The 13,235-nt window shown below is 42.7% G+C and overlaps 1 protein-coding gene across 1 annotated transcript; it reads left to right on the top strand.

Annotated features, from left to right (window-relative positions):
• Window positions 1-3,003: 3,003 nt before the first annotated feature.
• On the top strand, window positions 3,004-4,487 carry gsx2 (GS homeobox 2). The gene is made up of 2 exons (XM_024259115.2): window positions 3,004-3,622; window positions 3,752-4,487. Exons 1-2 carry the CDS (start codon window positions 3,253-3,255, stop codon window positions 4,090-4,092), a joined length of 711 nt encoding a protein of 236 aa, XP_024114883.1. The 5' UTR covers window positions 3,004-3,252; the 3' UTR covers window positions 4,093-4,487.
• Window positions 4,488-13,235: the final 8,748 nt, after the last annotated feature.

Genomic DNA, 13,235 nt, shown 5'->3' with positions numbered 1-13,235 from the left:
GCATTTAACTAACATTTCAGCTTATTTAGTCTTTTTCAGGGCTGCACGGTGGGGCAGTGGTTAGCGCTCTTGCCTCACAGCGAGAAGGCCCCGGTTCGAATCCCGGCTGGGACCTTTCTGTGTGGAGTTGGCATGTTCTCCCCGTACATGCGTGGGTCTTCACCGGGGACTCCGGCTTCCTCCCACCGTCCAAAAACATGCTTCATAGGTGAATTGGTGACTCTAAATTGTCCCTAGGTGTGATTGAGGCCCTGTGACAGACTGGCGACCTGTCCAGGGTGTACCCCGCCTTCACCCATCAGTAGCAGGGATAGGCTCCGGCACCCCGCGACCCCGAAAGGGAAGAAGCGGTCAGGAAGATGGATGGATAGTCTTTTTCATTTTTTTTTATTTTTTTAGCTACATGGTAGCTGTTTTGGCTAACTTGAGGGTTTTTTTTAGGCTAATTTGGCATTTAGCTAATATTTTAGCTTGCAATCAGCCACAGCGTTTTCAGCTTCAGCGTTTTTCAGCTATCAGCTTCAGTATTTTTAGCTGTCATTTTCAGCATCTTCAACTATCAGCACTAGCATCTTCAGAGGTCAAATTCAGATTACAGCATTCACACTAACATTATCACAGGTAATGCTATATATATATATCTAGTTCATAATTATTTCAAAAGGTTAAGTTTTTAAAATAAAAAAATGTAGTTTTAGAGTGTTCAATAAATATTTATCCTGTTCAACCTAAGATGTGTTTTGGATTTTGGCCCCTTGTGTGATTGAGTTTGAACTCCTGGTTTAGGTAGTTTTGGTTAGTCAGCCATTAGCAGGAGCTCCTGACTCCGACGGTAGACATGGCTGGATCAACGGTCTCTCTGACTCATTTTATTTCTGGACAACGTTCCAGTTCACTTTAGGTGTATTTTTGAACCAGCACACTAATTATTTCCTTCTTTTTCTCTTATTTCAGTGAACAGGATTTCATTTATTTACTAAATTGCGTTTCTTTTATTCTCATTGGTGCTTAGTTTTTGTTATCGTCCCAAATTGTATTTCCCCCCCAGACCCGAGCCAGGTTTGTTCATAGAGGACATAACAACATTGTAAATTTGAAAAAAAAAAAAATTGAAAACTTGAAATCAAATTTGAAAATATTTTGTAAATGTGAAAAAAATGACTGAAAACTTGAAAAAAACTATAAATATAAAATTACCAAATGGAAAATAATGTATCCGTTAGCAACAGTTGCTGTTTTCAATTTTCAACTTTTTTTGCTCAAAGCCCGCCCCCATGTAAAAGGATCAGCTCAGCAGCGAAAACTCTGAATGTTAACTGAAAACACAGAGCTGAGAGAAAAGAATGAGAAACGAAAAGAGGAAAAGTTGAAAGTACAAATAAACATTTGTTTAATTAGTAACAGTTTTATTTTTATGATTTTATTCAAGTTTCAAATTTACATTTTTTTTTTAAATGTTCAATTTTATTTGTATTTTTTTCAATAATTCCTTCAAGTTTTCTATATGTATTTTCGAGTCTAAGACTGCTTTCAAATTGACAGTGTCTGTTTCTCACATTTTCAGTCTTGCTTTTTATTGACTTTGAACTGATCCTGATTTGACCCCATACATTTCTTTGCTGAAAGTCTCTTCTAGTTTCTAAACTCTTTAAGGCTTTATTGGTGAGTAATAACGCACCAGCCCTTTTCTGAAAAAGCTTACTATCCAAAGCAGAAAAAGAAAAAGACTGCGCCCTGTCACCTCGAGCAGAATAAAAGGAATCAAAGGATTTTTCTCCCTTAAATGGACTAATTTTCTCCTTGAATTATGAAAGTTATGGCAAGGAAGGTAACAGCCTGTGCTCAGTACCCGACGGCTTAATGCTTCTTAAATCCTTCCACGTGGCTCCACTAGTCCTGGCAATTAGTGCTCATTACAGCCTCATAAAGGGTCTCATTTGTGGGATTACTTAACAGACAATGAAATTTTATCTAGAAAAATCATATTAAAGCTGAGGTGGTGTGATGCGGGCGCGCGCCACGCATCATTCCGCTCGGTTTGCGCGCTCTCCCCCGTTTCTCCGCGCATCCAGATCATTCCCATGTGTAACATAACAACTGCGCATCCTCCCTGTCAAACAGCGAATTTACTCCATTATAGCAATTACTGTCAGAGTGACTGACGCGCGCGTTTTATCTGCAGCATGGTTGGATTTTAAAGACTTTGTAATTCCTCTAAGAAGCGCGTTTAATCTTACAGTTCAATAAATGCCTAAATGTGGATAATCTGTTGTTTTTGCTGCCCTAATGAGGCTTCTATGGGATGAAACTACTTTACAAAACAAGCAACCCACTTGGAGTGGGCATTTTTCTCTGAGATGAGGTGAGAATGTTGATACCTGGACCTCCTCTGGAGGTCTGAGAGTTCCTTGGCAGATGAGAGAGCAGAAGCCAAAGCTGCGGTGACCCGGCCGCGGATCAAACTCGCTAATTATTGTCACAAGATGAGGGATTAACGCATTTCTGAAATAGCTGCCTGTTTACCCCCTGAACAGAGCAACCATTATAAACACTTTCTAATTGAATCCTAATCGCCGTCAAATAACCAGAGCGCAGACTCACTTGCACTTCATAATTCTTTAATAGCTGGCGGTGAAACCTGCAGAAACCAGATTCAAAGCTTGATTAATAACTTTTAAGAAAGGAAGAAAAAGGTAGAATTTAGGGAATATACTTCATTTTTTCTCACTTTCTTGGACAATTTCAGAATTTAAAACATTTTTTTACCCTTTACTAAATAATAGAATTACACTTAGATCGCGTTCTTTTAGTTCTATTAATCCGGATGAAAGGATTTTAATTGTTTTTTTTTAAAAAATACATTAAATCAATTTGAAAAGATGTATTAATTAACAGAAAATATATGCTGAAACTTTTTAAAATTGAAAAGCAAGCACTTAAAATCAAGATAGAATTAAAATTTGGAGCTAAAAACTTTTTTCAAAATCAAGACAAGCGGTCCAGTTCTGGACGCTGTGATTGGAGGCCCAGAGGAGCATCACGTGGTTTGGGCCACTGACAGAACACTTACGCACCCTTGGAGCCGGGTGCGCACGTGGGTGACGCTCAGGGCCAACCCTCTTCGAGGTTCCTTTTGTTGGCGCATCAAACTTAAGCACCTTTGGACATCCCGAGGGGTTAGAAGAGAATCAGCCATCATCATCATCGTCATCACCACCAGGGAGCCGGAACCCATCGCCGCGCAGCGCAGTCATGTCCAGGTCTTTCTACGTCGACTCCTTAATAATTAAGGATACGGTGCGACCTGGACCGGCCGAGCATCCAGACTTCCTGATCCCAATCAGCATGCACTCCCCGAGCGTGATGACGGTCACAGCGCCGGTGTGCCCGTCCCGAAAGACCGGCACTTTCTGCGTGTGCCCGCTGTGCGTCACATCCCACATCCACACGTCCCGCAGCGGAATTCCCATGCTGAAGAGTCAGTTCCCTGGAGCAGAGGCGCAGTACTGTCAGAGGCTGGCACATCAGCAGTCCCCCGCGCTCGCGCATCCTGGACATGCACCTGTCTGCACCCCCACCTTCAGCGTCACAGATCCCAGGAGATACCACTGTCTGTCTATGGGTAAGCACCTGTTGTTTCCTTTGATCCAGAAACATGTCCGCGCTTTTACGCACGGGGATTTACGCGCGGCTTTTTTTCTACACCTGATGCAATATTAGTAAAGTTCTGACACTTCTTTTATTTTTTTAGGTTCCTCTGAGAACAGCCACACTCAGAATGGCAAAAGGATGCGCACGGCTTTCACGAGCACGCAACTCCTGGAGCTCGAAAGGGAGTTTTCAACAAACATGTACCTTTCCAGACTGAGGAGAATCGAAATCGCCACGTATCTGAATCTGTCCGAAAAGCAGGTGAAAATCTGGTTTCAAAACCGCAGAGTGAAGCACAAGAAGGAGGGCAAAGCCACCCAAAGGAGCGCGCACAGCGGGTGCAAATGCGCAGTCGCTCACACGGACTATTCCCGGTCGGAGGATGAGGAATCTTTATCTCCGGCCTCCGCTTCGGAGGAGAAAGAGGTGTCTCCTCTCTGAGACCCCGCGGTGGAATTTACCTCTGCCCTGCATGCTGCAGTTATCGAACTCTGAACTAAAAAAGTCCTGCATGAAGTCGATAAGAGGTGCTGACTCGCACTTGCCATTGAATAGCAGCTCTTGACATGTAAACACCTGTAAGAGACTGAGCGCATGCGTGGTTCGTTTCACCTGCACTCCACCTGACCCTCACTTCCAGTAGAAATTCCACAGTGAGTGAAGTTTGTGTTGTAAAAAGGAAAAAAGTCTAAACGTGCGAGTGTAGCTTGTAGAGCTTGCACGCAGGGATTTGTACATGCATACCTGTATTTATTGCAATAAACATGAGCAGCTGGAGTAAGAGTGTCTGTTTGATGAGTTCATGACAGCAAAAATAATACATATAAAAAAAAAAAGATAGGAAGGCAAGGGACATAAATGCATGCTTCATCAGTTGTAATTACATTTTATTTTTTCTAAAGATTGTTATCCTGGAGGGACACGTGAACATTTATGAGATACATTGAAAATCTTTCAACATAATTGCATTTTTTTATTGGACAGCATTAAACTTTATGTGCGCTTCTGCTCAGAACATTTTTCCGCCTAAACTTTGAATCTCCACTCAAATGGAGAGATCTATGGGGTCAAATCAGAATCAGCTCATTCACCACTAAAGCCTTAAAGAGTTTAGAAACAAAAAGGGACTTTCAGCAAAAAAATGTTTGGGGTCAAATCAGGATCAGATTAAAGTGAATGAAAAACAAGATTGAAAATGTTGAAAGTTTTAAAGTCAAGAATACATTTTGTAAACTTGAAGGAATTATTGAAAATTTGAAAAAAAATAAATAAATAAAATGTAACATTTGAAAAAAATATTAAAATATTAAAAACACTCAATAAATATTAATAGTTTGAAAAAAGTATTTGAAACTTGAATAAAAAAACTGTTACCAATTAAAAATATATTTATTTGAACTCTCGACTTTTCCTTTTTCCGTTTCTCATTTTTTGCTTTCAGTTCTGTTTTCAGTTTCATTTCAGAGTTTTTGAGTTTTTGCTGCTGAGCTGATCCTAATTTAAAATGGGGGCGGGGTTTTGAGCTCATTGAGCTAAAAAAAAAGTTGAAAATTAAAAACAGCAGCTGTTACAAATGGATACATTACTTTTCAATTGGTAATTTTACATGAAATTTCTTTTTTTTTTTCAAATTTACAATATATTTTCACATTTTCAAGTTTTCAATTAATTGTCTTTTACTTTACAATGTCCGTTTTTTCAAATTATCTGTTTTTTCGTTCCCCATAAGCCGATCCTGATTGGACCCCATACAATGAGCTCAAAGCCCCGCCCCCATGGCAAATTAGAATCAGCTCAGCAGCAAAAACTCAAAAAACTTTGAATTGAAAATAAAAACATAGAACTGAAATAAAAAAGAATGAAAAATGAAAATTGAAAGTAGAAATAAACATTTTTATTTGGTAACAGTTTTAGTTTTTCTTATTCAAGTTTCAAATTTACTTTTTCCCCCAAATTTTTAATGTTTCATTCAATTTTTTCTTCCAAATGTTCAATTTTATTTTTTTTCCAATTTCGATAATTCCTTCAAGTTTCAATATGTATTTTCGAGATTAAAACTGCTTTTAAATTTCATTTATTTTTTTTCAAATTTCAAATCTTGCTTTTCCTTCACTTTAAGCTGATCCTAACTGACCCCATACATCTCCTCTCGTTGGTTGTGTTTCCACATTATGCAGAACTCAGTTTGTTTAATGGGAAGGCAGCGCTTTATGAAAGTGGCGCTGCGTTTCCCCTTAGATCCGACCACAAAAGGGTACCCGATGACACCCCCGGGGAGCAGCCAATCGTCCGTTAATGTTCACTTTTGAAAAGATTTTTTACTCGTCCAAAGCGAGTTTAATTGCATCTTCGGTCCCACGTTGGCTGATTATGCTTCTTTTGGTGGAAACCACGGAACAAGGATATATAGAAGTGGGCAAAGGCTTTGACAGGTTAGATTGTCCTGCCTTGGGACTCGCATTTAGCCCGGGACCCCCGACTGCTGCGTGCTCACAGAGCTTTGAGGGACAGCTACGGGGTTCCTCCGAGCTACAGAGAACAATTTAGTCACTGTTTCATTAGGCACTATTTGAACCTTTCAGTTTATGGTGAATTAAAGGGGGGGTATGCTCAAATGGAAAGGGATTACGTGGGAGGGGCCACTGGAAATTAGCTGACGCCTAATTTAACTCTGTCAGAGTTTGGGGATACATTCCTAATTGAGAGGGGAAGCAGGTGAAGCTCTGGTCCCACGCAGGTTCATTCAGAGCAGGAATAAATGGCCTCCTTTCACATCCCGCTGCTGATCATATATTATTGAGGGAAAGCCACCTAATAAATATATATTGAAGTTCCCATTAATCGAATTAAAGCCCCCTTGCAGGTGTGAAGGACAATGCAGCGTTTAGGAGGTTCAAAGCGGCCTTATTTGCAGGAGGACTCGTGACTCTGTGGCCACTAAAACTGGACCAGGCGCTGGAACTTCTGAAATCAGGAAAAAGAGTCTTAAACCACACATGAGGAGACTTTTACCTCCATTGCAAAGACGAATCCCAGCACTCTGAGGACGCCCTGAAAACGCACCAATTACGCATGACAAAAGACAATTAATAGGAGCGCCTTTCAGCCGGCCGCAGCTGCTGTCTCATGCGGGGAAATAGAGGCTCGAAAGAAGCTGAAGTACCCCAAGAGGAGGAGGAGGAGGAGGAGGAAGAGGGGAGAGGTTTTCAGTTTACTTCATTAGTGAATCGGGATGTCGTGCGCTCGACCTCCACCTCTAATCTAAATTTATGATGAAACGTGCAAGAAGACCTGGAAAAGCGACTAAAACTCCTGACATGAGTTTGGGATGTCAGCTTATGTTTGGTTCACGTTTGCGAGGACAGAAGCAGTGTTCCCTGAAGACTCAGACTTCAGACTCCAGAGGCAGATCAGTGTTTAAAAATGGACTGATAGTATTTCACCTACAGACAATCAAAGTTTGTTGAAAGCAATTTACACTGTAAAAAGTGAAACATTGCATCAATTAGCAAAAGTTCGGGAAAATGTTACATTTAAAGTTATTAGTTTTCATCAAATTAAAGTTTTGACTTGGTGGTTTACTCGACTTAAAATTTTAATTAGACAAAAATTAGTATTTTAAATTAACGAATTGCAGAGACTTTGTCACAGTAAAAATGGACTGATATTATTTTACCTACAATAGGAGACAATGAAAGGTTGTTGAAAGCAATTTACTGCTAGAAAGATCTCAGAGCTTTTGGTACAAAAAAAAGTATTTTTTTTTTAAATTTATTCTAATATAAGTTTTTCATATAAGTAAATATTCTAGATGTCAGAAAACTGTAAAAAGTAAACATCCATCCATCCATTAATCCATCTTATTCCGCTCATCCAGGACCGGGTCGGGGGGGGCAGCAGTCTAAGCAAAGACGCCCAGACTTCACTCTCCCCGGTCACTTCCTCCAGCTCTTCTGGGGGGGACCCCGAGGCGTTCCCAGGCCAGCTAAGAGACATAGTCTCTCCAGCGTGTCCTGGGTCTTCTCCGGGGCCTCTGCCCAGTGGAACATGCCCAGAACACCTCTCCAGGGAGGCGTGCAGGAGGTATCTGGACCAGATGCCCGATCCACCTCAACTGGCTCCTCTCAATATGGAGGAGAAGCGGCTCTACTCCGAGCTCTCTCCGGGTGACTGAGCTTCTTACCCTAGAGGCCCACAGACCCTCTAGAGGAAACTCATTTCAGCCACTTGTATTCGGGATCTCGTTCTTTCAGTCACGACCCAGAGCTCATGACCATAGGTGAGTACTGGAACGTAGATCGACGGGTAAATTGAGAGCTTTGCTTTCTGGCCCAGCTCTCTTTTCACCACAGCGGACCAGTACAGCAACTGCAAAATGGCAGATGCCACTCCAATCCACCTGTCGATCTCACGGTCCGATCTTCCCTCACTCGTGAACAAGACCCCAAGATATTTAAACTCCTCCACCTGAGGCAGGAGCACTCTACCCACCGAGAGAGAGAAAACTACCTTTCTCTGGTCGAGAACCATGGCCTCAGACTTAGCGGTGCTGACCCTCATCCCAGCCGCTTCACACTTGGCTGTAAACCGCTCCAATACATGCTGGAGGTCCTGACTCGATGAAGCCAACAGAACAACATCATCTGCAAAGAGCAGAGATGAAATCCTGTGGTCCCCAAACCAGATCCCCTCTGGTCTCTGGCTGCGCTGAGAAATTCTGTCCATAAAGACTATGAACAGAACCGGTGATAAAGGGCAGCCCTGCCAGAGTTCAACATGTACCGGGAACAGGTCTGACTCACTGCCGGCTATGAGAACCAAGCTCCTGTTCCGGTTATACAGAAACCGGACAGCCCTCAGTAAGGCTCCCCAGACCCCATAGTCCCAGAGCACCCTCCACAGGACACCACAGGGGACGCGGTCAAACACCTTCTCCAAATCCACAAAACACATATAGACTGGATGAGTGAACTCCCAAGAACCCTTCAGCACCCTGAAGAGGGTGTAGAGCTGGTCCACTGTTCCACGACCAGGATGGAAACCGCACTGTTGTTCTTGGATCTGAGGTTTGACTATCGGACGGACTCTCCTCTCCAGTATCCTGGCATAGACTTTCCCAGGAAGGCTGAGGAGTGTGATTCCCCGGTAGTTGGAACACACCCTCCAGTCCCCCCTTCTTGAAAAGGGGAACCACCACCCCAGTCTGCCAGTCCAGTGGTACGGTTCCTGTCTGCCATGCAATGCTGCAGAGACGTGTCAACCAAGACACTCCCACAGCATACAGAGACTTTAGGTACTCAGGGCAAACTTCATCCACCCCAGGCACCTTGCTACAGAGGAGCTCTTTTACTACCTCAGTGACCTCAGCTTGGATGATGGACAGTTCCACCATAGAGTCCTTAGCCTCTGCTTCCTCAAGGGAAGGTGTGTCAGCAGGGTTGAGGAGATCCTCAAGGTATTCCTTCCACCACTCGACAATGTCCCCAGTTGAGGTCAGCAGATTCCCACCTGCACTGAAAACGGTGCCTGCTGAAAACTGCTTTCCCCTCCTGAGGCACCGGATGGTTTGCCAGAATCTCTTCGAGATTCGATAGTTCTTCTCCATGGCCTCTATAAACTCCTCCCAGGACTGAGTTTTTGCCTCCAAAACAGACCGGACCACTGCTCGCTTGGACTGCTGGTACCCATCAGCTGCCTCTAGAGTCCCACAAGCCAACCAGGCCTGATAGGGCTCCTTCAGCTTGACGACATCTCTTACTTCTTACACCACCAGGTTTGGGGGTTGCGCCCACGACTGGCACCAGAGACCCTGCGACCGCAGCTCCGTAAAGCAGCAGAGACAATAGAGGTGGAGAACATGGTCCACTCGGACTCAATATCCCCAAGCTCCCTTGGTATCTGGTTGAAGTTTTCCTGGATGTGGGAGTTAAAGACAACCCTGACTGAGGATTCAGCCAGACATTCCCAGAAGATCCTCACAGTATGTTTAGGACTGCCGAGTCTTTCCAGCCTCCTCCCCCACCGGCGAATCCAACTCACCACCAAGTAGTGATCAGTGGACAGCTCTGCCTCTCTTTTTACCCGAGCGTCCAAAACACACGGCTGGAGATCGCCTGAAACAACTACAAAGTCGATCATCGATCTCCTACCTAGGGTGTCCTGATGCCAGGTGTACTGATGGACACCTTTGTGTTCGAACATGGTGTTTGTTATGGACAACCTATGACGGGCACAGAAGTCCAACAACAAAACACCGCTTGGGTTCAGGTCAGGGAGGCCATTCCTGCCAATCACGCCCCTCCAGGTGCCACTGTCATTACCCACTTGGGCACTTAAGTCCCCCAGGAGGATGAGGGAGCCCCAGTTGGGGCACTTTCCAGTATCCTTCCAAGATACACGAAGAAGGCTGGGTACTCCGAACTGCTGTTTGGCCCGTAAGCCGAAACCACAGTCAGAGACCTGTCCCCCACCCAAAGGCGAAGGGACACTCCAGCACTTGGCTCATGAGTAAGCCCAACCCGGCCCGCCGCCTCTCACCATGGGCAACTCCAGAGTGGTAGAGAGTCCAGCCTCTCTCAAGGGACTGAGTTTCAGAACCCAGGCTGTGTGTGGAGGTGAGCTCAACTATATATAGCCGGTATCTCTCAACCTCTCGCAGAAGCTCAGGCTCCTTCCCTCCCAGAGAGGTGACATTCCATGTCCCAAAAGCCAAATTCCATGACCGGGGTTTGGGACCTGTCTGCCATGGGAGACCCTACCAGGGGCAGAAACCCCCCAACAGCATAGCTCCTGGGATCACTCCAGCACTCAAACCCCTCCACCACGTTAAGGTGGGGGTTCAAGGAGGGGGGAAAAGTAAACATGTTTCAGTTTTTCTCAATTGTTTAGTACATTTCTCACAGCATTAAAGTTTGCTCCACATCTAAGGCTTTTCGCAAACAATTAGTACAAAACACGGTGGGTAGTTCATGTGTCAAAAGCAAGTTTTTATGCCTTTGAAAGTGTCAGTGTCGTCAAACTAAGTTCTGACTCCAGCTTCTTTGAACAATCAAGTCAAAAGATTTCTGCATGTTTTCATTGAGACTGAGTACTCTGGATCCTTCCCAACGTCATGTAATGTGAAGACAGCATTTCAGTATGTATCATGCATGACATTTATCTGCAACTGTTCACAACATTGAGCAAATAGAAATAGAAAAAAACTCAACTCCCTTTTTCTTAGTAAACTTTACTGAAGTTGTTTTGAAACTGAAAATACTGTAAAACAGAGAATTCTGCAAATCAGTCATGGACAACTAGACGCTCCCGTCTGTCTGGACACATATTTGCTTCTACATCACAGTGAATATCGTGACTATCTGACTGCAGCAGAGTGATGGAAGCTTACATCATCATCACTGGCTCCAACTAATAGTATAAACACCTATTTTCATCAGTGTAAAATTAGGTTCTCCTTAAAAAAAATGTATAGATAATTTCATGGTAACAATAACATTCATATTTAGCATGGACGTACAAAATGTTTGGCAACATGTTCAACAAGTTTATGTGCAAAGATTCAATCAATGAAATGAACATTATTAGTTGTATAAAGAATGACTAATCAGTCTGGACAAGTTTAGATAATTTTTAAAAAACAAATGAATAATGATCAAAAGTAAGTCAAAAGTGATCATTTTGTAGAGATTCGTACTTAATCAATTGCTTTCTGTCCAAAAGGACCCACTAATGGAGGAAATGAGCATGAAACTGAAACTAGGTTGTGCATAAATGACTAAATGTTGTGGAGGATGCACTAACTGTTGTGAGAAGTTTAATTCTATTGTCAGAAATGCACTAAAACAATAGAGAAAAACGGGAAAATAATTAGTATTCATCAAAATAAAAAATTTTGAGATGACGGTTTACTCGACTTAAACACTTAATTTGACAAAAACATATAATTTTAAATGTAACAAATTGCAGATATTTTCTTATTGATCTAATGTTTCATTTTTTACAGTGCACCCCAAACCTCTGCAAGAAAGATCTCCGACATTTTGGTACAAAAAAAATAATTAAAAAAACAATAAATAACGTCAAATGCATACGTTTTTCATATAGGTAAACATCCTATGTCAACAAAGTTAAAGAGTAAACATTTTAGATCTAATTAGAATGAATAGATAAATAGATAGATAGACAGAGAAAGAGAGAGAGGGACAGACAGACAGAGAGAGACAGACAAAAAGAAAAAAAGACTGTGAGAGAGAGAGACCGACAGACAAAAAGAAAGAAAGACAGACAGACAGAGAGGGGGCGAGACAGACAGACAGGTTCAGCGTGCAGGACAGCTCCCATTGAGGTGCAGTGAGAAATGTTGGGGTTTTAATTGAATGTTCACTTTTTCATTCATTTAAATGAATACATTTTTATTGGCTTAGATTTGAACTCTGTACCTCAAAGCGAATGAACCACAAATGAACTGTCAGTTATCTTAGATTGTGGATTTCACACGGAGAGATTGAATGATTGTCCAGAATTGTTTTTGAAACGTGCATTAAAACTGAAGGTGTTGTCACCTACATGCACCCGCACGTGTCTGATTTTGACATCAAACTGCTTTCCAAACCTGTTGACATTCCCTTCAAAGCCCCTGGTGGTCAGTTACCGGAAGGACAAACCGGACTGAAGGAGAAACTCTCCAGCAGTGAAAGGCCCAGAAACAATCAAACAAAACTAACAGCGTTTATTATGTTGGCTTACAAATAAGGAAATGGGTGTTTTAGAGGCGGTTGGTAAGTAAAAGCACAATTATCAATAAAGTTTAGACCTGCATCATAGATGTATTTAGTCATTTCTTCAAAACCCATGTTTGAGGTAAGTCTGCTGTTCTGAAGCTGGAGTTCTTTGTTTGGAGAACAAGGACCCAGTTCTTCCAACATGTGGAAGTGATTCCACATGAGGGGGGGAGTCGGCCCCGCGCCTTTACTTCTACCTTCAGGTTTAGTCTGGTCCTGTAGACAGAGACCGCGGCTTCATGGGATCTCTTTTTCCCGCTCAAAGGTTAAACAGTTCTGCTTATGGATTCGGTTATCAGCTGATGCATCATTCTATCATTGTTTGATTCATTCATTTATGTGTTTTTGTGATGTAAACAATGTAGGAACGACCCTGATGTTTGAAGTCTCTGCTCTGCTGTCAGATGTGTGGTAGATGTGCGCCGCACTCGCGCTCCAGGACTGTGCGTAAATATGATGGTGTTGGAGCGCCCTCTGCTCCTCTAGGCGGCACTGCGTGATCTCAGCTCCACACACTGGATCCGATCACTTAAAGAAATCCGATTCTATATGCAAAAAAAAAAGTCACAACAGTTAGAAAAATAAATCTCATGTTTGACACGCGCATCTAAAAAGATCTGCAGATTTCTTCAAAACAACAACATTCCCATTAGACTGGACTAAAATAAAGGCTTCAAAAGTTTTCCAAACATTTCATGAAAAGACTCTTACTCTGAAAAAAAAGGGGGTTCAGTGCTTCTTCACCAGAGGAGGGGGTGTGGGGGGTGTATTTCCTGAGAGTTATTTACTTTGAGCGAGATTCTG

Source organism: Oryzias melastigma, linkage group LG4 (assembly GCF_002922805.2).
Source record: "Oryzias melastigma strain HK-1 linkage group LG4, ASM292280v2, whole genome shotgun sequence".
NCBI lineage: Eukaryota > Metazoa > Chordata > Actinopteri > Beloniformes > Adrianichthyidae > Oryzias > Oryzias melastigma.
Note: the sequence above shows the minus strand (reverse complement) of the source record. Positions and strands in the feature narration are given on the sequence as shown.